The sequence below is a fragment of the Petromyzon marinus genome, unplaced genomic scaffold (assembly GCF_048934315.1).
Source record: "Petromyzon marinus isolate PM22_M1 ecotype Great Lakes invasive population unplaced genomic scaffold, UKy_Petmar_22M1.pri1.0 PM_G_Scaffold_4, whole genome shotgun sequence".
Taxonomy (NCBI): Eukaryota; Metazoa; Chordata; class Hyperoartia; order Petromyzontiformes; family Petromyzontidae; genus Petromyzon; species Petromyzon marinus.
The window spans coordinates 1,345,099-1,371,348 of NW_027422983.1; the positions used below are offsets into that span (position 1 = coordinate 1,345,099).

Below are 26,250 nucleotides of genomic sequence, written 5' to 3' on the forward strand. Positions count from 1 at the left end.
AGTGGCACGCTCCAGTCTCAGCAGCAGCGTCTCCAACTCCTCCTCTGACTGAGCAGCTATTACCAAATCATCAGCATACATAACGTGGTTGAGCAATAGGGAGCCATCCCTTGACCGCACCCGGGCATCGATTAGCCTCCCATTATATCTGTACCATATGGAGATTCCCCCGGTACAGCTATTGAAGGCTTCACGAACTACGTGGTCAAAATAGATGTTAAATAATGTGGGAGCCAGAGGACATCCCTGTCGCACCCCAAGGTGTACAGGGAATGGCTCTGACTCCCAGCCACGTAGTTTTACCCGGGCCCGCTCACCATCATGAAGGTCCTTAATGATCGTGAGCAGAGGGTCAGGTACTCCAAAAGCACGAAGAACACACACACGTACACATACACACAACAACAACAACAACCGCCATTCGCCACTAAGTGGCGGTGACGTCACCACGACGCTTGTGCCAGGCTATGTGCACCCTGAGGCCACGTGAAGTGTCGAACGCCCGCTGGCAGGAGGTCACGGGGCAGACCCAGGTGCCACGGGTCGACTGACTGAGATGACTGGCTGATGCACCACCTGTGCCCCCTACTGTGCCAACCTGCTGTGCTTTAGCCACCCGGCGCTCCGCTCGCTGTTGTGAGCGTCGCTCCTCCGCCCTCCGTTGTTGTTGGAGGGCGACTGCCTCCAACTGCCCAGTAGCATCCTTCACGAGCCTCCTCCACAGAGGCCGATCTTGACACCGCTGGTACCAGTCATCGGCAAGTCCACTCAGCTCCACGTCCTCCTGTACCACATCACTCCATCTCTTCTCTAGCCCGTGCCGCGCCCGCTTAGCCCCCTCAATCCGGCCAAACAAAAGCTGTTTCGGCATGCGGTGGCTGGGCATGCGGGCTACATGACCCAGCCATCGCAGCCTTGCCTGCCGGAGGAGCTCACCGATGGGACCCTGCCCAGATCTTTCAAGGATTTGTGAGCTCCTCACACAATCCAGTCTGGTTAAACCCAGGATGGATCGTAGGCAGGCCAGCCTAAATGTTTCTAACCGGCGAAGATGTTCCATTAGGGGGGTCCACGTTTCGCAAGCATAGAGAAGGGAGGGAATGACCGTGGCCGAGAAGACCTGAAGCTTAGTGCGGAGCGACAGACCAGGTAGCTTCCACACAGCGTTACGCAACCGATGAAAAGATATTGCCGCTCGACTGATTCGGAGTGAGACACATACACACACGTACACACACACACGCGTAGTACCATAGTGCGTGTCCGGCGTGTGCCCCTGCACCAGCTTGTACGTGCACGTTACACGTGGCACCGTCCGCGAGTCGTCGGCACCAGCGGCTTTACCGTCACGACGGCCGGCCCAGGGCAGCTGCTGCTGCTGCTGCTGCTGCTGATTGCGCGACTCCACCAGGAAGTGGCTGTTGGAGACGTTGGGGTAGAGGGTAGAGAGGTGGCTCAGCTCCAGGTGGTGGGTGGCGAAGATGGTGAACGTCTGGGGGGGGGGGGGGGGAGACACACAGGGGTGGTGAGGGTGGTGAGGGTGGTGAGTGTGAGTGGTGAGTGTGAGTGGTGAGTGTGAGTGGTCACCACCTTGCGCTGCAGGAGACACTCACAGACCGAGTGACAGATCCCCAGGGCCTCGTGGACCCCGGTGCCCCTCCCGAGCTCGTCGATGATCACCAGAGAGCGGTCGGTGGCTGTGCGAACTATGTAGTTCACCTGGGGTCATGGGGGTCACCGGGGGTCACCCACCCACTCACCCACACACACACCCACCCACTCACCAACTCACTCACTCACCAACTCACTCACTCACCAACCCACTCACTCACCCACCCACTCACCCACCCACTCACACACCCACACACCCACCCACTCACCAACTCACTCACTCACCCACCCACTCACACACCCACTCACCAACCCACTCACCCACCTACCCAACCACTCACCCACCCACTCACCCACCCAACCACTCACCCACCCACTCACTCACCCACCCACTCACCCACCCACTCACCCACCCAACCACTCACCCACCCACTCACTCACCCACCCACCCACTCACCCACCCACTCACCCACCCAAACCACTCACCCACTCACTCACTCACCCACCCACTCACCCACCCACTCACCCACCCAACCACTCACCCACCCACTCACTCACCCACCCACCCACTCACCCACCCTCTCACTCAACCACCCACTCACCCACTCACTCACCCACCCAACCACTCACCCACCTACCCACTCACCCACCCACTCACACACCCACTCACCAACACACTCACGCACCTACCCAACCACTCACCCACCCACTCACCCACCCAACCACTCACCCACCCACTCACCCACCCACTCACTCACACACCCACTCACCCACTCAATCACACACCCACCCACCCACTCACCCACCCACTCACACACCAGCCCACCCACCCACTCACCCACCCTCTCACTCACCCACCCACTCACCCACCCACTCACACACCCACTAACCCACCCACTCACCCACCCACTCACCAACCCACTCACCCACCTACCCAACCACTCACCCACCCACTCACCCACCCAACCACTCACCCACCCACTCACTCACCCACCCACTCACACACCCACCCACCCACTCACCCACCCTCTCACTCAACCACCCACTCACTCTCTCACACACCCAACCAACCACTCACCCACCCACTCACACACCCACCCACTCACCCACCCAACCACTCACCCACCCACTCACTCACCCACCCACTCACACACCCACCCACCCACTCACCCACCCTCTCACTCAACCACCCACTCACTCTCTCACACACCCAACCAACCACTCACCCACCCACTCACACACCCACCCACTCACACACCCAACCAACCACTCACCCACCCACTCACCCACCCACCCACCCACTCACCCACCCACCCTCTCACTCCCCACCCACCTCTCTCATCTCGATGGTGAAGGTGGAGGAGAGTGGCTGGATGTCGTCGTCCACACCGATGCGAGTGAAGATCTGATCAGCGATCCTCACGCAGGCAAAGTCGGCTGGCACGAAGCAACCTGAAGCAGTGGTAGCACCCAAACACTCACTCACTTACTTACTCACCTACTCACTCACTCAAACACTCACTCACTCACTTACTCACCTACTCACTCACTCAAACACTCACTCACTTACTTACTCACCTACTCACTCACTCAAACAATCACTCACTTACTTACTCACCTACTCACTCAATCACTCAAACACTCACTCACTCACTTACTCACCTACTCACTCACTCAAACACTCACTCACTTACTTACTCACCTACTCACTCACCAACTCACTCACTCACCCACCCACTCACTCACCAACTCACCCACTCACTCACCAACCAACTCACTCACCAACTCACCCACCCACTCACCAACTCACTCACTCACTCACCCACCCACTCACTCACTCACCAACTCACCCCCCCACCCACTCACCGATCTGTGCCATCACCTGGCAGAGTGCCACCTGTCTCAGCAGCGTGGACTTGCCGCTGTTGTTGGGCCCCGTGACAATGAGGAAGTTGGAGGCGTCCGACAGGAAGACGTCGTTAGGCACCAGCGGCCAGCCCAGCACCCGCTCCAGGATGGGGTGGCGAGCCCCTTTGAGGGCCAGCGTGTCAGAGAATTCCGGACGGACTGCAGCTCACCACAGACAGTGGGGGGGAGGTCACGGGAGGTCACGGGGGTGAAGGTCATGGGGGTGGAGGTCAAGGGGGGGAGGTCACGGGGGGGAGGTCATGGGGGGGAGGAGTCAAGGGGGGAGGTCGCGGGGTAGAGGTCACAGGGCGGAGGTCACGGGGGCGGAGGTCATGGTGGCGGAGGTCACATGGGGAGGTCACAGGGGTGAAGGTCACGGGGGCGGAGGTCACGGGGGCGGAGGTCACGGGGGGAGGTCACGGGGGGTGAAGGCCACTCACTCACTCATCCACTCACCCACTCACTCCCTCACTCACTCACCCACCCACTCACTCACCCACCCACCCACTCACTCACTCCCTCACTCACCCACTCACCCACTCACTCACTCACTCACCCACCCACCCACTCACTCACTCCCTCACTCACCCACTTACCCACTCACTCACCCACCCACCCACCCACTCACTCACCCACCCACCCACTCACTCACTCACCCACCCACCCACTCACTCACTCACTCACCCACCCACCTACTCACCCACTCACCCACTCACTCACCCACCGACTCACTCACCCACCCATCCACTCACCCACTCACTCACCCACTCACTCACCCACCCACCCACCGCGTACCGGACTTGGTGAGCGTGGTGCGGTGAGCAAATGCCAGCAGCATGTCCACCATGGACACTGCGTCAGCAAGCTTGTAGAGACACACAATGTCCTCCCGGATCTCCGCAAACAGCTTAGACAACACCCTGGGCACGGAGACAGAGCGGGGGTCACCCTCCCCCCCCCCAAAGGGTGTTGTGTAAAGAGTAGTGTACAGTAGTGTATAGTGTGCATAGTGTAGTGTACAGTAGAGTATAGTGTAGTGTATAGTGTAGTGCATAGTGTAGTGTAGTAGTGTACAGTAGTGTATAGTGTAGTGTATAGTGTAATGTATAGTGTAGTGTAGTAGTGTACAGTACTGTATAGTGTAGTGTATAGTAGTATAGTGTAGTGTATACTGTAGTGTATCGTGTATAGTGTAGTGCATAGTGTAGTGTATAGTGTAGTGTACAGTAGTGTATAGTGTAGTGTATAGTGTAGTGCATAGTGTAGTGTACAGTAGAGTATAATGTAGGGTATAGTGTAGTGTAGAGTGTAGTGTATAGTGTAGTGTATAGTGTAGTGCATAGTAGTGTATAGTGTAGTGTATAGTGTAGTGTATAGTGTAGTGTAGTAGTGTACAGTAGTGTATAGTAGTGTATAGTGTAGTGCATAGTGTAATGTATAGTGTAGTGTATAGTAGTGTATAGTGTAGTGTATAGTGTAGTGCATAGTGTAATGTATAGTGTAGTGTATAGTGTAGTGTAGTAGTGTACAGTAGTGTATAGTGTAGTGTATAGTGTAGTGTATAGTGTAGTGTATAGTAGTGTATAATGTAGTGTATAGTGTAGTGTATAGTGTAGTGCATAGTGTAGTGTATAGTAGTGTATAGTGTAGTGTATAGTGTAGTGTATAGTGTAGTGTATATTGTAGTGTATAGTGTAGTGTATAGTGTAGTGTATAGTAGTGTAGTGTATAGTGTAGTGTATGGTGTAGTGTATAGTGTAGTGTATAGAAGTGTAGTGTATAGTGTAGTGTATAGTAGTGTAGTGTATATTGCAGTGTATATTGTAGTGTGTAGTAGTGTAGAGTATAGTGTAGTGTATAGTAGTGTAGTGTATAGTGTAGTGTATAGTGTAGTGTAGTGTATAGTGTAGTGTATAGTAGTGTATAGTGTAGTGTATAGTGTAGTGTATAGTAATGTATAGTGTAGTGTATAGTGTAGTGTATAGTAGTGTATAATGTAGTGTATAGTGTAGTGTATAGTAGTATAGTGTAGTGTATAGTGTAGTGTATAGTAGTGTATAGTGTAGTGTATAGTGTAGTGTGTAGTGTAGTGTATAGTGTAGTGTATAGTGTAGTGTATAGTAGTGCAGGGCATAGCCAGGGGGTTCCTCTGCAACCCCCACAGGTAGAAGCGGCAGTGAGTCAAGGAACAGATGGAGATTAGTCCACCACACTCTGCCTGGGGCAGGGGTGTTCCCTCACACGTTGGACATGAGGTAGATCTCCTCCACGGCCTCTTGGCTGCGGCAGTTCAGCCTCATGAGGTCCATGGTGGTGTAGCTGAGAAGGTTCCCACGTTTGCTCACCTGGTGAGTGAGGGGTGTTGAGTGGTGAGTGAGGGGTGGTGAGTGAGGGGTGTGGTGAGTGGTGAGTGAGGGGTGGTGAGGGGTGGTGAGTGGTGAGTGAGGGGTGGTGAGTGGTGAGTGAGGGGTGGTGAGTGGTGAGTGAGGGGTGGTGAGTGGTGAGTGAGGGGTGGTGAGTGGTGAGTGAGGGGTGGTGAGTGGTGAGTGGTGAGTGAGGGTGGTGAGTGGTGAGTGAGGGGTGGTGAGTGGTGAGTGAGGGGTGGTGAGTGGTGAGTGAGGGGTGGTGAGTGGTGAGTGGTGAGTGAGGGTGGTGAGTGGTGAGTGAGGGTGGTGAGTGGTGAGTGGTGGGGTGAGTGGTGGTGATTGGTGAGTGGGGGGTGGTGAGTGATGAGTGAGTGGTGGTGAGTGGTGAGTGAGGGGTGGTGAGTGGTGAGTGATGAGTGAGTGGTGAGTGAGGGGTGGTGAGTGGTGAGTGAGGGTTGGTGAGTGGTGAGTGAGGGGTGTGGTGAGTGGTGAGTGAGGGTGGTGAGTGGTGAGTGAGGGGTGGTGAGTGGTGAGTGAGGGGTGGTGAGGGGTGAGTGAGGGGTGTGGTGAGTGGTGGGGTGAGGGGTGAGACTCACACGTAGACACATAGACTCACACATAGACTCACACATAAACACATAGACTCACACATAGACACATAGACTCACACATAGACTCACACATAGACTCACACATAGACACATAGACTCACACATAGACTCATAGACTCACACATAGACACATAGACTCACACATAGACTCACACGTAGACACACACATAGACTCACACATAGACACATAGACTCACACATAGACTCATAGACTCACACATAGACACATAGACTCACACATAGACTCATAGACTCACACATAGACACATAGACTCACACATAGACTCACACATAGACTCACACATAGACACATAGACTCACACATAGACTCATAGACTCACACATAGACACATAGACTCACACATAGACTCACACGTAGACACACACATAGACACATAGACTCACACATAGACACATAGACTCACAGATAGACTCACACACAGATACACATAGACTCACACATAAACACATAGACCCACACATAGACACATAGACTCACACATAGACTCACATATAGACTCACACGTAGACACATAGACTCAAACATAGACTCATAGACCCACACATAGACTCACACGTAGACACATAGACTCACACATAGACACACACATAGACACATAGACTCACACATAGACACATAGACTCACACATAGACACAGACCCACACGTAGACACATAGACTCACACATAGCCTCACACCTAGACACATAGACTCACACGTAGACACAGACTCACACATAGTCTCACACCTAGACACATAGACTCACACATAGACTCACACATAGACACAGACTCACACATAGACACAGACTCACACTTAGACACATAGACTCACACATAGACACAGACTCACACCTATACACATAGACACACCTAGACACAGACTCACACCTATACACATAGACTCACACATAGACTCTGGGTCTATGAGTGGTGAGTCTGTGAGTGGTGAGTCTATGAGTGGTGAGTCTGAGTCTCTGTGTGATGAGTCTATGGGTCTCTGCGTGGTGAGTCTGTGGGTCTCTATGTGATGAGTTTATGGGTCTCTGCATGGTGAGTCTATGGGTCTCTGTGTGATGAGTCTCTGGGTCTCTGTGTGATGAGTCTATGGGTCTCTGTGTGATGAGTCTATGGGTCTCTGTGTGAGTCTATGAGTCTCTGTGTGGTGAGTCTGTGGGTCTCTGTGCGATGAGTCTATGGGTCTCTGTGCAATGAGTCTATGGGTCTCTGTGTGATGAGTCTATGGGTCTCTGTGTGATGAGTCTATGGGTCTTTGTGTGATGAGTCTATGGGTCTCTATGTGATGAGTCTATGAGTCTCTGTGTGGTGAGTCTGTGGGCTCTGTGCGATGAGTCTATGGGTTTCTGTGCGATGAGTCTATGGGTCTCTGTGCGATGAGTCTATGAGTCTGTGTGGTGAGTCTGTGAGTCTCTGTGTGGTGAATCTGTGAGTCTCTGTGCGTTGACCTTGATGAAGACCTCTGGCAGACGCTGTTCGGGCTGCAGGGAGTGAGCGGACGTCTGGATGTAAAAGCCACGCACGGCGCTGTAGCTCATGGACATGGGCAGGTTGTGAATCTCGGAGAGCTGTTTGATGATCTCTGGGAGAGAGAGAATGGGCAGGTTGTGAATCTCGGAGAGCTGTTTAATGATCTCTGGGAGAGAGAGAATGGGCAGGTTGTGAATCACGGAGAGCTGTTTGATGATCTCTGGGAGAGAGAGAATGGGCAGGTTGTGAATCACGGAGAGCTGTTTGGTGATCTCTGAGAGAGAGAATGGGCAGGATGTGAATCACGGAGAGCTGTTTGATGATCTCTGGGAGAGAGAATGGGCAGGTTGTGAATCACGGAGAGCTGTTTGATGATCTCTGAGAGACAGAATGGGCAGGTTGTGAATCACGGAGAGCTGTTTGATGATCTCTGGGAGAGAGAGAATGGGCAGGTTGTGAATCTCGGAGAGCTGTTTGATGATATCTGGGAGAGAGAGAATGGGCAGGTTGTGAATCTCGGAGAGCTGTTTGATGATCTCTGAGAGAGAGAATGGGCAGGTTGTGAATCTCGGAGAGCTGTTTGATGATCTCTGAGAGAGAGAATGGGCAGGTTGTGAATCTCGGAGAGCTGTTTGATGATCTCTGGGAGAGAGAGAATGGGCAGGTTGTGAATCACGGAGAGCTGTTTGTTGATCTCTGGGAGAGAGAGAATGGGCAGGTTGTGAATCACAGAGAGCTGTTTGATGATCTCTGGGAGAGAGAGAGTGGGCAGGTTGTGAATCACGGAGAGCTGTTTGTTGGTCTCTGAGAGAGAGAGATTGGGCAGGGGAGAGAGGGGGAAGAGTGGGGGAGAAAGGAGGAGAGGGGGGGGGAGATGATGGTGGAACCCACGACCTCCTGCGTACCAGGCGAGGTAGTTGACATCTCGCAGCCACCGTGATGATGACGATGATGAGAGAGACACGCAAACTCCAAACGTACAGCAGCAGGCGGTAGAGAGAGAGGAAGAGAGAGATACAAAGACGGCCGGGGAGGGCTACGGGTGGGTCAGCCGTGCCGTGCCTTCGATGTCTCCGACGGCCTCGGAGAGGATGCGCCGAGCGAGGTCCAGGAAGCCGTTGAGGCCGGGGCGCACGACGTGGCAGCGCCGTGTCCTGGCCGAGAGGAGGTTGCCCTTGCGGAAGGGCAAATCGTCGGTCAGCACCGTGCGCAGCTTGGCCAGGATCGCAGGGAACCTGGCACGGGGACAGCGGGGGAGGAGACGCGGTGGGGGTTGTGGTGTCGCCGCCGCCATCGACGCCGCCACCGTCGCCGACAACAACAACGACAACGGCAACCGCCGTTCACCACTAAGTGGCGGTGACGTCACCACGACGCTTGTGCCAGGCCATGTGCACTTCGAGGCCACGTGAAGTGTTGAACGCACGCTGGCACGAAGGTCACGGGGCAGACCCAGGTGCCAGGGGGGGACTGAGTGAGATGAGTGGCTGATGCACCACCTGTGCCTCCTACTGTGCCAACCCGCTGTGCTTTAGCCACCCGGCGCTCCGCTCGTTGTTGTGAGCATCGCTCCTCCGCCCTCCGTTGTTGTTGGAGGGCGACTGCCTCCAACTGCCCAGTAGCGTCCTTCATGAGCCTCCTCCACAGAGGCCGATCCTGACACCGCTGGTACCAGTCATCGGCAAGTCCACTCAGCTCTACGTACTCCTGTACCACGTCACTCCATCTCTTCTCTAGCCCGTGCCTCCTGTACCACACCACTCCATCTCTTCTCTAGCCCCCTTGATCCGGCTGAACAAAAGCTGTTTCGGCATGTGATCGCTGGGCATGCGGGCTGCATGACCCAGCCAACGCAGTGTTGCCTGCCGGAGGAGCTCACTGATGGGACTTTGTCCAGATCTTTCAAGGATTTGTGAGCTCCTCACACAATCCAGCCTGGTTAAACCCAGGATGGATCGTAGACAGGCCAGCCTAAATGTTTCTAACCAGCAAAGATGTTCCATTAGGGGGGTCCACGTTTCACAAGCATAGAGAAGGGAGGGAATGACTGTGGCCGAGAAGACCTGAAGCTTAGTGCGGAGCGACAGACCAGGTAGCTTCCACACAGCGTTACGCAACCGATGAAAATATAATGCCGCTTGACCGATTCCGAGTGCTGTTAAACCGGAGCCGGTCATGAGCACACTGCCCAGGTATGGGTAACTCTCCACTCTCCCCACAACTATCCCATCACCAATTGGAAGTTGTGGGGGTGGAGTGTCCGATGGCAGAAAATACCCAGGCAAGTGCTTAGTTTCAGTGGGTAAGGCTCCACTTCTTAGTGGCAAGCTCCTGGTTCAGCAGCAGCGCCTCCAACTCCTCCTCTGAGTGAGCAGCAATTCCCAGATCATCGGCATACATTACATGGTTGAACAATCGGGAGCCATCCCTTGACCGCACCCGGGCATCGATCAGCCTCCCATTCTATCTGTACCAGATGGGAATTCCTCCGGTACAGCTACTGAAGGCTTCACGAACTACGTGGTCAAAATAGATGTTTAATAATGTGGGAGCCAGAGGACATCCCTGTCGCACCCCAAGGTGTACAGGGAATGGCTCCGACTCCCGGCCACGTAGTTTTGCCTGGGCCCGCTCACTATCATGAAGGTCCTTAATGATCATGAGCAGAGGGTCAGGGACTTCGAAAGCACGAAGAACAACCCAGAGCCCAGGCCTACTGATGGTGTCATAGGCCTTGACCAGGTCAATAAAGCGGAGATGTAGGTCTTGTTGGAATTCCCTACACCTATACTATACTGTAGACAGAAAATATGACATGTTGCAGGAACGCCTTTTCCTGAAACCGCATTGGGGTTCCGCATGCCTCTCCTAAGCGTGCCTTGAAAGGCGATGTTGAATAATCCTTGCCAGGACCTTTCCCGGCACACTGAGGAGTGAGATACCCCTGTAGTTGTTACAGTCTGTGCGGTCCCCTTACTACAAAGAGGGGGACCACCAGGGCATTCTTCCAATCCTGCGGAACCCATCCAGTGGTCCAGACTGTTGTTATGATGTCATGTAGGGCAGTTTGTGAACAAACGCCACCCTCCCTCAGCATTTTGCTTGGGAGATCGTCTCTGCCCGGTGCCTTTCCTGGTCTCAGACTCTGGATCGCCTTCAGTACTTCCTCAACAGATGGCACCTCAGCCAGCTACTCAAGGGGGTGACTTCTTCCAATATTTGAGGCACCGCAGCCTCAGTAGTGTCATCCCCACTTTGGCCCACGATGTTTTCCAGGTTGAGGGATTTTCCCTCCCCCAGGACCTCACAGAAATGCTCAGCAGATATGCAAACCTGTTCCTCGGGGTCGGAGATTGGATCACTGTTCTTTCCCCTAATGATGGTAATAGGTGTGGCGCTGCTGGTTATATTTTTTATGGAGTTAAAGAGCGATTTGTGATCGCGGGCCATTGAGGCAGACTCCATCTCCTCAGCAACCCGCGACCACCACCCATCCTTGCAGCGCCTCACGGCTCTCCAAACCTCCGAGCGAAGGTTGCGGTAAGCCTCCTCATTCTCCGACGTGGGATGCTGTAGGCTATGAGAGTGGGCCTGTCGCTTTTTCTCAGCCAGCCTGAACACCTCCTCTGTCAGCCAAGGTCTCTGGGGAGGTCTGGACCGTGTACCCAAAGCAGCCATTGCAGCTGCATGAGCCACAGTTCTAAATCTCGCCCATTGTCCCTCGACATCAGGAGGAGTGGGGGACGATGCCAACCCCAGCCGCACTGAGACCAGGCCACTATGAGTTTGAATGGGGTCCTGGGTGTACACCCACTACCGGAGTGGAAGAATGGCAGGCGCATCTTACAGATGACTAGTCAATGGTCAGTGGGCAGATCAGTACCACGGAAGGTCCTGGTGTCAAGGACATGGGCCCGCATCCGCTGTTCCGTCACTATAACATCCAGTAGATGGCCTTGCTTAGACCTGGCATGCATCCATGATGTTGTGTGGATGCGCCGATGCCGGAACAGCGTGTTGGTAATTATAAGCCCATGGGCTGCACAAAAATCTAGCTGCCTCCTGCCGTTGTTATTGAACGGATCTGGCTCATGCCTTCCAATCACTCCAGACCAGGTGCCAGCATCATGACCAACTCGGGCATTGAAGTCACCCAACAAGATGACTCTATCCCGAGGGTCCACTTTAGCTAGCACCTGTGACAGGAGGTTATAGGAGGCATCTGACTCATCGGCCTTGCCTACATCCCTCCACGGATGTTCATCTTCGGTGGGGGCATAAGTAACCACGACCACTACTCCTCACCTCCGGTTGATGGGAAGGCGAGCCCAAAGTAGCCTGGGGACTACAGCTTCCCACACCTTACCGCCACGCTCCCACGCCCCCTTCATTCTTTTGTTTAGAAGAAGAGCCACTCCCTGTTGTTTGGCAGTCTCCTCCCCTGAGTAGAAGACTGTCCACCCCTCACGGTGGCAGGAGCCAGAGCCGGTCCACCGGACCTCCTGATTACAACAGAGATCCAGGCGGTACCGGTCCAGCTCCCAACAGAGAAGTGGCAACCTCTCCTGCGCAGTGAGCATTCGAACATTCTACGAGGCCATCCGTAGTGGCTTTTCGTTGTTAAAGGAGGAGCCCCGAGGGGAAGGATTCAGTCTCCTGACTCCGCCAAATAGTGTTTGGCCAGGAGACGTCATAGATGCCTATCCCCCCGGGGCCTCTGGCACAAGCTTATTAATTACATTTTTCATTCATGGTTTGGTGATAATTAATTGAACGTGGATGGGTTACCAGCCCCTCGCACCCATCCAGAGCCCCCAATTGGCCGCTGTGGTGGCTACAAACGTCATGAAGGGAAAAGCCAAAAATCTAAATAGGCACCTCCCCCCATGGCACTGCCCACCACAGCGTTGCCATCCAGCACCAAAGAGGAGGTAGGGGGTTGTTTTTGCCACCGTCACAACCCCCACCATCACCACCATCACCCTCACTACCGTCACCACCACCACTATCACCACCACCCCCACCACCACCCACACCACCACCCCCACTACCACCACCGTCACCACCGTCACCACCGTCACCACCACCCCCACCACCACCCCCACCACCAGCACCACCACTACCACCGTCACCACCATCACCCCCACCACCACCACCACCCCCACCACCACCCACACCACCACCCCCACCTCCACCACCACCACCAGCCTGGTCTCCTCGTCACCTGCAGTCCAACAGGGAGCTCTGGTAGGCTGTCAGCAGTGGAGTCTTGCAGGGGCTAAGCGCTCGCTGGGAACACAGCAGGGGAGAGATAGGTGAGGGTGACACCTGCACCTGTCACTCACCACTCACCACCTCACCACTCAACTCACCTCACCCTTCACTCAACACTCACCCACCCCTCACCAACCCCTCACCTCACCACTCACCACCTCACCACTCACCACCTCACCACTCACCACCTCACCACTCACCCCACCACCCACCTCACCACGCACCACCTCACCACTCTCCTCACCACTCAACTCACCTCACCCTTCACTCAACACTCACCCACCCCTCACCAACCCCTCACCTCACCACTCACCACCTCACCACTCACCTCACCACCCACCTCACCACTCACCTCACCACGCACCTCACCACTCACCTCACCACTCACCTCACCACTCACCTCACCACCCACCTCACCACTCACCTCACTACTCACCTCACCACTCACCTCACCACCCAACTCACCACGCACCACCTCACCACTCACCTCACCACCCAACTCACCATGCACCACCTCACCACCCAACTCACCACGCACCACCTCACCACTCAACTCACCTCACCCTTCACTCAACACTCACCCACCCCTCACCAACCCCTCACCTCACCACTCACCTCACCTGCCACTCACCCTACCTGTGGGTGTTGTGGAGGCACCCCCAGTGGCAGCTGTCTCTGTGTGTGAGTCTGCTGTTGCCTAGGGGCACCCCCAGTGGCAGCTGTCTCTGTGTGTGTCTGCTGTGGCCTAGGGGCACCCCCAGTGGCAGCTGTCTCTGTGTGTGAGTCTGCTGCTGCCTAGGGGCACCCCCAGTGGCAGCTGTCTCTGTGTGTGAGTCTGCTGTGGCTTAGGGGCACCCCCAGTGGCAGCTGTCTCTGTGTGTGAGTCTGCTGTTGCCACGGGCACCCCCAGTGGCAGCTTAATGATAATGATAGTGATGATAGTGATGATAGGGATTAACGATAATTAGTGATGACAGTGATTAATAATAATTAGTGATGATAGTGATTAACAATAATTAGTGATGATAGTGATTAACAATAATTAGTGATGATAGTGATTAACAATAATTAGTGATGATAGTGATTAACAATAATTAGTGATGATAGTGATTAACAATAATTTGTGATGACAGTGATTAATAATAATTAGTGATGATAGTGATCAACAATAATTAGTGATGATAGTGATCAACAATAATTAGTGATGATAGTGATTAACAATAATTCGTGATGATAGTGATTAACAATAATTAGTGATGACAGTGATCAATAATAATTAGTGATGATAGTGATCAACAATAATTAGTGATGACAGTGATCAACAATAATTAGTGATGATAGTGATTAACAATAATTAGTGATGATAGTGATTAACAATAATTAGTGATGATAGTGATTAATAATAATTAGTGATGATAGTGATTAACAATAATTAGTGATGATAGTGATTAATAATAATTAGTGATGATAGTGATTAATAATAATTAGTGATGATGGTGATCAACAATAATTAGTGATGATAGTGATTAATAATAATTAGTGATGATGGTGATCAACAATAATTAGTGATGACAGTGATCAATAATAATTAGTGATGATAGTGATTAACAATAATTAGTGATGATAGTGATTAATGATAATTAGTGATGATAGTGATCAACAATAATTAGTGGTGATAGTGATCAATAATAATTAGTGATGATAGTGATTAACAATCATTAGTGATGATAGTGATTAATGATAATTAGTGATGATAGTGATTAACGATAATTAGTGATGACAGTGATTAACAATAATTAGTGATGATAGTGATTAACAATAATTAGTGATGACAGTGATTAATAATAATTAGTGATGATAGTGATTAATAATAATTTGTGATGACAGTGATTAACGATTAGTGATGATAGTGATTAATTTAGTGATGATAGTGATTAACAATAATTAGTGATGACAGTGATCAATAATAATTAGGGATGATAGTGATTAATAATAATTAGTGATGATAGTGATCAACAATAATTAGTAATGATAGTGATTAACAATAATTAGTGATGATAGTGATTAACAATAATTAGTGATAGTGATTAACAATAATTAGTGATGATAGTGATTAATAATAATTGGTGATGATAGTGATTAACAATAATTAGTGATGACAGTGATCAATAATAATTTGTGATGATAGTGATTAACAATAATTAGTGATGATAGTGATTAATAATAATTAGTGATGATAGTGATTAACAATAATTAGTGATGATAGTGATTAACAATAATTAGTGATGATAGTGATTAGCGATAATTAGTGATGATGGGTGATCAACAATAATTAGTGATGACAGTGATCAATAATAATTAGTGATGACAGTGATCAACAATAATTAGCGATGATAGTGATTAACAATAATTAGTGATGATAGTGATTAACAATAATTAGTGATGATAGTGATTAACAATAATTAGTGATGACAGTGATTAATGATAACTAGTGATCATAGCGATGAACAATAATTAGTGATGACAGTGATCTTGGGCAGGCGATGTAACCTGCAGTGGAGACACCAACTCCAGGACATGCTTGAGGTGGATGGCGTAGTTGATCTTAGACTCAGCAGTTCTCAACTGGAACAGGGTAGATGGATAGACAGATACATAGATAGATACATTTTGATTTAAAGCTTTCGTGACTGCAGGGATTAATATTCTTAGTTCTTTCGGTAAAGTCACCACGTAGAAAGGGAAACTATAAAATAATAAAAATATAAAACAATAAAATTATCACGAAGTTTCGACTGCAACACGAGCAATCATCATCAAGGTGTGAAAACCACAGCAAGAAAATGTTATTCTTTTATATTTATATTATTTCCCTTCTACGTGACTTTACCGAATATAGATAGATACATGTAGAGATAAATATAGACAAATAAATAGATCACTAAATAGCCTCTCTCTCTACATCACGGGTGGGGAACCTTTTTTCTACCAAGGGCCATTTGGATATTTACAACATCATTCGCGGGCCATACAAAATTGATCAACTTAAAAATTAGCCCGTTATATCTGGTCAAACGTTTAATTAACTCGCCCCTAATGTGATGGCCTGGAACTGCTTCTCTTTGGCGAGGCGTTTGGTGATGTTAGCCGGTATTGACGATGTTGTTGCTACTCACAACTGCTCTTCCAGGATTGCTCTACCTAGATTTATTGAATTTCGAGTCCCGCCTGCGGTTGCCTTGGCAGGGCCAGAGGCTGGACGTTCCCCACCCCTGTTTAACGTGATGAAGGGGTACTGTGTGGTGCTGAGCGAGGTGATGCTGATGATGATTAAAGTGATCATCTCACCGTCTCTGTCTTAGGGATTTGAATCAGCATTGAGAGCAGGTGGTCTACATCCAGAAACTGACTGATAGCTGCACACACATACACACAAACATCACACATATACACACAGACACACACACACAGACATACACAACAACAACAACCGCCATTCGCCACTAAGTGGCGGTGACGTCACCACGACGCTTGTGCCAGGCCATGTGCACCTTGAGGCCACGTGAAGTGTCGAACGCCCACCGGCAGGAGGTCACGGGGCAGACCCAGGTGCCACGGGTCGACTGACTGAGATGACTGGCTGATGCACCACCTGTGCCCCCTACTGTGCCAACCTGCTGTGCTTTAGCCACCCGGCGCTCCGCTCATTGTTGTGAGCGTCGCTCCTCCGCCCTCCGTTGTTGTTGGAGGGCGACTGCCTCCAACTGCCCAGTAGCGTCCTTCACGAGCCTCCTCCACAGAGGCCGATCTTGACACCGCTGGTACCAGTCATCGGCAAGTCCACTCAGCTCCACGTCCTCCTGTACCACATCACTCCATCTCTTATCTAGCACAAGCAGCATCCGTTTAGCCCCCTCGATCCGGCCGAACAAAATCTGTTTGGGCATGTGGTGATTGGGCATGCGGGCTACATGGCCCAGCCAACGCAGTCTTGCCTGCCGGAGGAGCTCACCGATGGGACTTTGTCCAGATTTTTCGAGGATTTGTGAGCTCCTTACACAATCCAGCCTGGTTAAACCCAGGATTGATCGTAGGCAGGCCAGCCTAAATATTTCTAACCGGCGAAGATGTTCCATTTGGGGGGTCCACGTTTCACAAGCGTAGAGAAGGGAGGGAAGACCCAAAGCTTCGTGCGGAGCGACAGACCAGGTAACTTCCACACAGCGTTACGCAACCGATGAAAAGACATTGCCGCTCGACTGATTCGGAGTGCGATCTTTGCTGTTAAACCGGAGCCGGTCATGAGCGCACTGCCCAGGTATGGGAAACTCTCCACTCGCTCCACAACTGCCCCATCACCCACCCACCCACTCACCCACCCACATACCCACTCACCCACCCACGCAACCACTCACCCACTCACCCACCCACCCACTCACTCACCCACTCACGCACTCACTCACCCACTCACGCACCCACTCACCCGCCCACCCACATACCCACCCACCCACTCAGCCACCCACCCACCAACCCACCCACCCACCGGCCTGCACTCTATAGAAGTTGTCTTCCTGCATCAGCTCATCCACACAGTCGAGACGGCCTCTGAGCGTCTCTTCGTCCACCAGCGGCTCGTGGATGTTGGCTCTGAGCCGGCGCGCTCCTCCACGCGTCCTCGTGTAGTTGAGCACCCCGAATAGCGAGTGGGAGCTCCTGGGTGCACGCTCGCACGCACACACACACACACACGCACACACACGGGTGGAGGAGGGTCACACACACACACACACCAACACACACCCACACACACTCATACCACACTCAAACCCACACATACACGCACACACACCAACACACACACACACTACCACACTCGCACCCACACACACCCCCACACACACCAACACACACCAACACACACACTAACACACACACACCAACACAAACCACAAAACAACAACAACAACCGCCATTCGCCACTAAGTGGCGGTGACATCACCACGACGCTTGTGCCAGGCTATGTGCACCCTGAGGCCACGTGAAGTGTCGAACACCCGCTGGCAGGAGGTCACGGGGCAGACCCAGGTGCCACAGGTCGACTGACTGAGATGACTGGCTGATGCACCACCTGTGCCCCCTACTGTGGCAACCTGCTGTGCTTTAGCCACCCGGCGCTCCGCTCGTTGTTGTGAGCGTCGCTCCTCCGCCCTCCGTTGTTGTTGGAGGCCGACTGCCTCCAACTGCCCAGTAGCGTCCTTCACGAGCCTCCTACACAGAGGCCGATCTTGACACCACTGGTACCAGTCATCGGCAAGTCCACTCAGCTCCACGTCCTCCTGTACCACATCACTCCATCTCTTCTCTAGCCCGATCCGCACCCATTTAGCCCCCTCAATCCGGCCAAACAAAAGCTGTTTCGGCATGCGGTGGCTGGGCATGCGGGTTGCATGACCTATCCGAGGGGCCACTCTATCCCGAGGGGCCACTTTAGCCAGCACCTGTGACAGGAGGTCATAGAAGGCATCTGACTCATCGGCTTTGCCTGCATCCCTCCACGGATGTTCATCTTCGGTGGGGGCATAAGTAACCACGACCACCATTCCTCGCCTCGGGTTGATGGGAAGGCGAGCCCAAAGTAGCCTGGGGCTTACAGCTTCCCACACCTCACCGCCACGCTCCCACGCCCCCTTCATTCTTTTGTTCAAAAGAAGAACCACTCCCTGTTGTTTGGCAGTTTGCTGCCCCGAGTAGAGGACTGTCCACCCCTCATGGTGGCAGGAGCCAGAGCCGGTCCACCGGACCTCCTGAATGCCACATAGATCCAGGCGGTACCGGTCCAGCTCCCGACAGAGGAGTGGCAGGCTCTCCTCCGCAGTGAGCGTTCGAACATTCCACGTGGCCACCCGTAGTGGTTTTTCGTTGTTTCTGGAGGAGCCCCGAGGGTAGATATTCAATCTCCTGGCTCCACACACAACCACACACACCACACACACCCACACACCCACACCACACCAACACCCACACACACACACCACACACACCAACACACACACCAACACACACACCAACACACAGAAGGGGGAGTGGCTATCCCCGCTAGCGAGGGAGGAGGAGGAGGAGGCATCGTCTACCGAGGGTCGTGGGAGTTGCGCAGCAGCTCCAGGTTGGCGGCCGTGGTGCCGTCGATCATGGCGGTGCGCTCACTGCCGCAGAAGGAGACGCGCACGGAGGCCGGGGCGAGCACCACGCCCTGGATGAACTCCACATACTGCAGCAGCGCCGCCAGCGAAGCCAGGCAGTAGTATCTGGGGGTGGTGGGCAGGGGCGAGGGTGAGTGGGAGGGTGAGAGGGGGGTGGGTGAGTGGATGGGTGAGTGGGTGGATGAGTGGATGGGTGAGTGGATGGGTGGGTGGGTGAGTGAGTGGGTAACCCTAACCCTAACCACTCCATCTCTTCTCTAGCCCGTACCGTGCCCGTTTAGCCCCCTCGATGCGGCCGAACAAAAGCTGTTTGGGCATGCGGTGGCTGGGCATGCGGGCTACATGGCCCAGCCAACGCAGCCTTACCTGCCGGAGGAGCTCACCGGTGAGCTCCTCACCCACTCACCCACACACTCACCCATAGACCCACACACTCACCCACACACTCACCCACACACTCACCCACACAATCACCCACAAACTCACCCACTCACCCACATACCCACACACTCACCCACACACTCACTCACCCACTCACCCACCCACACACCCATAGACCCACACACTCACTCACCCACCCACTCACCCACACACACCCACACACTCACCCACACACACCCACTCACTTCCCCTGCACGTCCATGAGCACGGTGGCCATGTGGGGCACGCAGAGCCTTCGCACGGCGTCCATGCCCCGCTCCTCGTTGAAGTATTTCCTCAGCACCGTGGTCACGTGGGCCTCCTGCACACGCACTCACCACGAGGTGGCAGCACCCACTGTGGTGCGTCTGTGGGTCTCTGTGTGATGAGTCTATCGGTCTCTGTGTGGTGAGTCTATGGGTCTCTGTGTGGTGAGTCTGTGGGTCTCTGTGTGATGAGTCTATGGGTCTCTATGTGATGAGTCTATGGGTCTCTGTGTGATGAGTCTGTGGGTCTCTGTGTGATGAGTCTATGGGTCTCTGTGTGATGAGTCTATGGGTCTCTGCGTGATGAGTCTATGGGTCTCTGCGTGATGAGTCTATAGGTCTCTGTGTGGTCTGTGGGTCTCTGTGTGGTGAGTCTATAGGTCTGTATGTGATGAGTCTATGGGTCTCTGCGTGGTGAGTCTATGGGTCTCTGTGTGATGCGTCTGTGGGTCTCTGTGTGGTGAGTCTATGGGTCTGTATGTGATGAGTCTATGGGTCTCTGCGTGGTGAGTCTATGGGACTCTATGTGGTGAGTCTATGGGTCTCTGTGTGGTGAGTCTATGGGTCTCTGTGTGGTGAGTCTAGGAGTCTCTGTGTGATGAGTCTATGGCTCTCTGTGTGATGAGTCTATGGGTCTCTGTGTGATGAGTTTATAGGTCTCTTTGTGATGAGTCTATGGGTCTCTGCGTGATGAGTCTATGGGTCTCTGTGTGGTGAGTCTATGGGTCTCTGTGTGGTGAGTCTATGGCTCTCTGTGTGATGAGTCTATGGGTCTCTGTGTGATGAGTCTATGGGTCTGTATGTGATGAGTCTATGGGTCTCTGCGTGATGAGTCTAGGAGTCTCCGTGTGCTGAGTCTATAGGTCTCTGTGTGATGAGTCTATGGGTCTCTGTGTGATGAGTCTATGGGTCTCTGTGTGATGAGTCTATGGCTCTCTGTGTGATGAGTCTATGGCTCTCTGTGTGATGAGTCTATGGGTCTCTGTGTGATGAGTCTATGGCTCTCTGTCTGATGAGTCTAGGAGTCTCTGTGTGATGAGTCTAGGAGTCTCCGCGTGGTGAGTAGTGGCGATGCCGTCCGTGCGTGCTCACAGGGAAGTAGTCCCTCAGCAGGGTGAACATTTTGCTGGCGTTTGGGTTGCAGGCCGTGTGGGGCATCACCACCTCCAGTGGGCGTAGCACCTGCAGCTTGGTGATCGCCTGAACAAGCAGCAGCAGCAGCAGCGCCAGCAACGAGAACAACAGGCTGAGGTGCAGCAGGAGGAAGTCACGGGACAGACCCAGGTGCAGTGGGTTGACTGCTGTGCCAGGCTAGGTGCACCAGGAGGAGGTCACGGGACAGACCCAGGTGCAGTGGGTTGACTGCTGTGCCAGGCTAGGTGCACCAGGAGGAGGTCACGGGACAGGCCCAGGTGCAGTGGGTTGACTGCTGTGCCAGGCTAGGTGCACCAGGAGGAGGTCACGGGACAGGCCCAGGTGCAGTGGGTTGACTGCTGTGCCAGGCTAGGTGCACCAGGAGGAGGTCACGGGACAGACCCAGGTGCAGTGCGTTGACTCCTGTGCCAGGCTAGGTGCACCAGGAGGAGGTCACGGGACAGATCCAGGTGCAGTGCGTTGACTCCTGTGCCAGGCTAGGTGCACCAGCAGGAGGTCACGGGACAGACCCAGGTGCAGTGGATTGACTGCTGTGCCAGGCTAGGTGCACCAGGAGGAGGTCACGGGACAGACCCAGGTGCAGTGGGTTGACTGCTGTGCCAGGCTAGGTGCACCAGGAGGAGCTCACGGGACAGACCCAGGTGCAGTGCGTTGACTCCTGTGCCAGGCTAGGTGCACCAGGAGGAGGTCACGGGACAGACCCAGGTGCAGTGGGTTGACTGCTGTGCCAGGCTAGGTGCACCAGGAGGAGGTCACGGGACAGACCCAGGTGCAGTGGGTTGACTGCTGTGCCAGGCTAGGTGCACCAGGAGGAGGTCACGGGACAGACCCAGGTGCAGTGCGTTGACTCCTGTGCCAGGCTAGGTGCACCAGGAGGAGGTCACGGGACAGACACAGGTGCAGTGGGTTGACTGCTGTGCCAAGCTAGGTGCATGAGGTAAGGTAAAATAAAAAAAACTAGTGTTTAATAGTTTAAGACTAACCTAACCTGTCAATGTATATATACTGCATACCGCCAGAATAACGACACGCACACATTGGCACGTAGCTACTTACGTGGCTATGGGGCCCCGCACTTTCAAGGGCCCCGCGCTAAACGCTTTCAAGCAATCAATTCCGGTTCGGTGATTCCGCTCTCTTACCAGAGTTCGAAACCGCCCTTCAGCTTTTACGAACGGCCGAGTGTGTTGAAGGTTCAGTTTCAGTTTTCAGTTTATTTTGGGTATAGTCCTGTGAGCCATCCGGCTCTTGAATCGGAGTGCAACCGCAACAAACCAACAAAAACACGAGCAAGAAAAGCATCAAATTTTGACTTAAAGCTTCCGTGACTGCAGTGGTTCATATTCTTAGCTCTTTCGGTAAAGTCACGTTAAAGGGAAATAATAAAATAATAAGCACAGAGACAATTTAAACCGAGAAGATGGATTCTGGCTTAGCAATCATTGGAAGGATTTGATAAACCATTTCAGGTCTTAATTGATTGTTCACGCTTACGGTGGCATTTAGACAGCATACATTAATTTTTCGTCTCCCCCCTCCTCTTTTCAGAACATAGATGGACTCGTCCTTCTAAATAAACTGTCAAATCGCTGCCCGTGGTGCTAACGTTTTATAAATAAATAAATGCACCCTTTAAAAATAAATACATAAATGCAAACCGACACACCTGATGACGACTGTTTGTGTTATGGTCGAAACGTCGTGAGAATTTTTATTGTTTTATATATATTTTATTATTTTATTGTTTCCCTTCAACGCGACTTTACCGAAAGAGCTAGGAATATTAATTACTGCAGTCACGAAAGCTTTAAATCAAAACAACCACAGCCACAAGCAAACTTAGGTTAGAGATGCGTCGCATTATCCGGCCGTACGGCAAGTGACAAAAATGACAATCGCTATACCGCACAGGTGAAGAATGTGCGTGTTTTAGTTTTTAATTCAGGGCCCGCTTCATAACACGCACTGCACGGGGGGGGGGGGGGGGCCCTTTATGTTCATGCACGGAGAGAGAAGGAGGCTGACCTTGACGTAGGGCTGGCTGTCGGGGAACTGACACAGGACCAGCTCGGGGCAGCGCAGGTCGATGCTGGCCAGGCCGACCTCGCCCCGAGCGATACCTCGGCCCTCTGCCAACGCCACCACCACCGACCTCGCCTCCACCTCCTCCTCCTCGTCGTCGTCGCCGGCGTCGGCGTCGTCAGTCGTGGAGAACGAGGTCGCTGCGGGGCCACAAGAGAGACGGGGTGCTGCCTCCTGTCGTGAGTCGATGAACGGTGGTGAGTCTACGGGTCTCTGTGTGAGTCTACGGGTCTCTGTGTGAGTCTACGGGGCTCTGTGTGTGAGTCTACGGGTCTCTGTGTGAGTCTATGGGTCTCTGTGTGAGTCTACGGGTCTCTGTGTGAGTCTACGGGGCTCTGTGTGTGAGTCTACGGGTCTCTGTGTGAGTCTATGGGTCTCTGTGTGTGAGTCTACGGGTCTCTGTGTGAGTCTATGGGTCTCTGTGTGTGAGTCTACGGGTCTCTGTCTGAGTCTATGGGTTTTTGTGTCAGTCTATGGGTCTCTGTGTGAGTCTATGGGTCTCTGTGTGATTCTACGGGTCTCTGTGTGAGTCTATGGGTCTCTGTGTGAGTCTACGGGTCTCTGTGTGAGTCTATGGGTCTCTGTGTGAGTCTACGGGTCTCTGTGTGAGTCTATGAAGGGTGGTGAGTCTATGGGTCTCTGTGTGAGTCTATGGGTCTCTGTGTGAGTTTACGGGTCTCTGTGTGAGTCTATGTGTCTCTGTGTGAGTCTATGGGTCTCTGTGCGAGTCTACGGGTCTCTGTGTGAGTCTATGAAGGGTGGTGAGTCTATGGGTCTCTGTGTGAGTATATGGGTCTCTGTGTGAGTTTACGGGTCTCTGTGTGAGTCTATGTGTCTCTGTGTGAGTCTATGGGTCTCTGTGCGAGTCTACGGGTCTCTGTGTGAGTCTATGAAGGGTGGTGAGTCTATGGGTTTCTGTGTGAGTCTGTGGGTCTCTGTGTGAGTCTATGGGTTTCTGTGTGAGTCTATGGGTCTCTGTGTGAGTCTACAGGTATCTGTGTGAGTCTATGGGTTTCTGTGTGAGTCTATGGGTCTCTGTGTGAGTCTATGGGTCTCTGTGCGAGTCTACGGGTCTCTGTGTGAGTCTATGAAGGGTGGTGAGTCTATGGGTCTCTGTGTGAGTCTATGGGTCTCTGTGTGAGTTTACGGGTCTCTGTGTGAGTCTATGTGTCTCAGTGTGAGTCTATGGGTCTCTGTGCGAGTCTACGGGTCTCTGTGTGAGTCTATGAAGGGTGGTGAGTCTATGGGTTTCTGTGTGAGTCTGTGGGTCTCTGTGTGAGTCTATGGGTTTCTGTGTGAGTCTACGGGTCTCTGTGTGAGTCTACGGGACTCTGTGTGAGTCTACCGGTGGACGTGGTGGCCCTGCTGCTGCTGCCGGGCGCATGCCTCTGGCGTTGCCGCCGCGAGCTGCCCGGCGCTGCACGGAACCGGGAAGCGGGGAGGGGCACCCGCGGGGCCCACGAGGAGAAGCCTGGCATCACCATGGTGGGAGCATCACCGCAGCCGCCACCGCCACCACCGCCGCCGCGGGCCCTGCCGCCGCCGCTGGTGGTTGTGGCGGTGTCGGCGTTGCCGCTCCGGTCGGCCCAACCCGACTCTGGGAACAAGAGAAACGGGGGGGCGGCGGACGGAGACTTAATTAAAGCGATCCGTTTTCTTTGAGGCTTCTCACGCTCTCGGCCCTGTTCTAACGTGGCACGTGGGGAGTGCGATGGCGTCCCCAGTGGACGCGGGCCCCAGAAGACCGACATCGTTCAAGAGAGAGGCTTCACCAAAAACAGAAGCGAGAGAGCTTGCATACTTCGACAGCTGGCGAGGAACGACGCCTCCCTCTCGTCTCCCACCCACCAACCCCAGCGAGGTCTTCTGCAAAAATCCTGTTCGGCAGGATTAACGGTGCTCCCCTTTGACAAGACCCTAGCGGAGGGTGCGAGCTGATTTTTGAAAGGGGGGGGGGGGGGTGGAGAGGCTGCGTAGGGCCACACATTCGCTCGACGCAATATCACAGAACGGTGCCCGGAATGGAAAGCCGTGGGCTTGTTGGGGCCTTAACGCTCCGCAGGGAGCGGAGAGCAGCGAGATGCAATCTGTTCCTTAAAACTGCCGTGACCGCAGGAATTCGTGTTGTTGAGTTATTTCGGCAAAAACTCACGTAGGTACGAAAACATTTTAATGGATCACGACGTTTGGATCGCGACACAAGCAACCGTCACCAGGTGTGAAACGAACACAGAAGGTGGACCGCCGACGTAGGAGCTGACGTAGGAGCAGTCCACGTGACCTCACCGAAAGAACCAAAGGATAAGGAGCAAGAGGATCCAAAGTACGGTAATCCGTCAACATCAAAATAATCCGCGGAGAGGCGTCATCCCCCTCAGGGGCGGAGCCAGGATTTTCAGCCCGGGGTGACATTCAACAAATGTTAACTTCAAAAATGATTAGAGATTTCGATTTAAAGCTTTCGTGACTGCAAGGATTCATCTTCTTTGGTTCTTGCGGTAAAGTCACCACGTAGAATGAGAATAAAATAATAAAACAATAAAATTCTCACGACGTTTCGGCCACAACACAAGTGGCTTTCTTCAGGTTTAAAGGGACAGACCTGTTTGGACGACAGCTGGCCTGAAGAAGGCCACCTGCGTTGCGGCCGAAATGTCGTGAGAATTTTATTGTTTTATTTTATTATTTTATTCTCATTCTACGTGGTGGTGACTTTACCGAAAGAACCAAAGAAGATGATTAGAGAGTCAGGCTTGTTGAACCAGACGCCATCGGTTTGGCGACACGCTCTGACGGTGCAGTTACACGAAGTCCGCCAGACCAAGTGTCGTGCACTTACACGCACAATGTTTCAGATTTTTCGATTTTT

General features: G+C 52.7%; 1 protein-coding gene across 1 annotated transcript in view; it reads right to left on the minus strand.

Annotated features, from left to right (window-relative positions):
• LOC142916550 (mutS protein homolog 4-like) overlaps positions 1-26,250 on the minus strand; it is a 34,538-nt gene that overhangs the window by 4,706 nt on the left and 3,582 nt on the right. Inside the window, exons 3-19 of the mRNA XM_076061672.1 lie at positions 24,727-24,978; positions 23,325-23,521; positions 21,237-21,344; positions 20,085-20,200; positions 19,390-19,563; positions 17,802-17,971; positions 16,607-16,674; positions 15,809-15,883; positions 13,209-13,273; positions 9,042-9,219; positions 7,963-8,091; positions 5,761-5,864; positions 4,315-4,439; positions 3,478-3,678; positions 2,945-3,063; positions 1,591-1,719; positions 1,252-1,492 (exon numbers count right to left, since the gene is read on the minus strand). Coding sequence (XP_075917787.1) covers positions 1,252-1,492; positions 1,591-1,719; positions 2,945-3,063; positions 3,478-3,678; positions 4,315-4,439; positions 5,761-5,864; positions 7,963-8,091; positions 9,042-9,219; positions 13,209-13,273; positions 15,809-15,883; positions 16,607-16,674; positions 17,802-17,971; positions 19,390-19,563; positions 20,085-20,200; positions 21,237-21,344; positions 23,325-23,521; positions 24,727-24,978 — 2,451 coding nt within the window. The remainder of the gene's footprint in view (positions 1-1,251; positions 1,493-1,590; positions 1,720-2,944; positions 3,064-3,477; positions 3,679-4,314; positions 4,440-5,760; positions 5,865-7,962; positions 8,092-9,041; positions 9,220-13,208; positions 13,274-15,808; positions 15,884-16,606; positions 16,675-17,801; positions 17,972-19,389; positions 19,564-20,084; positions 20,201-21,236; positions 21,345-23,324; positions 23,522-24,726; positions 24,979-26,250) is intronic.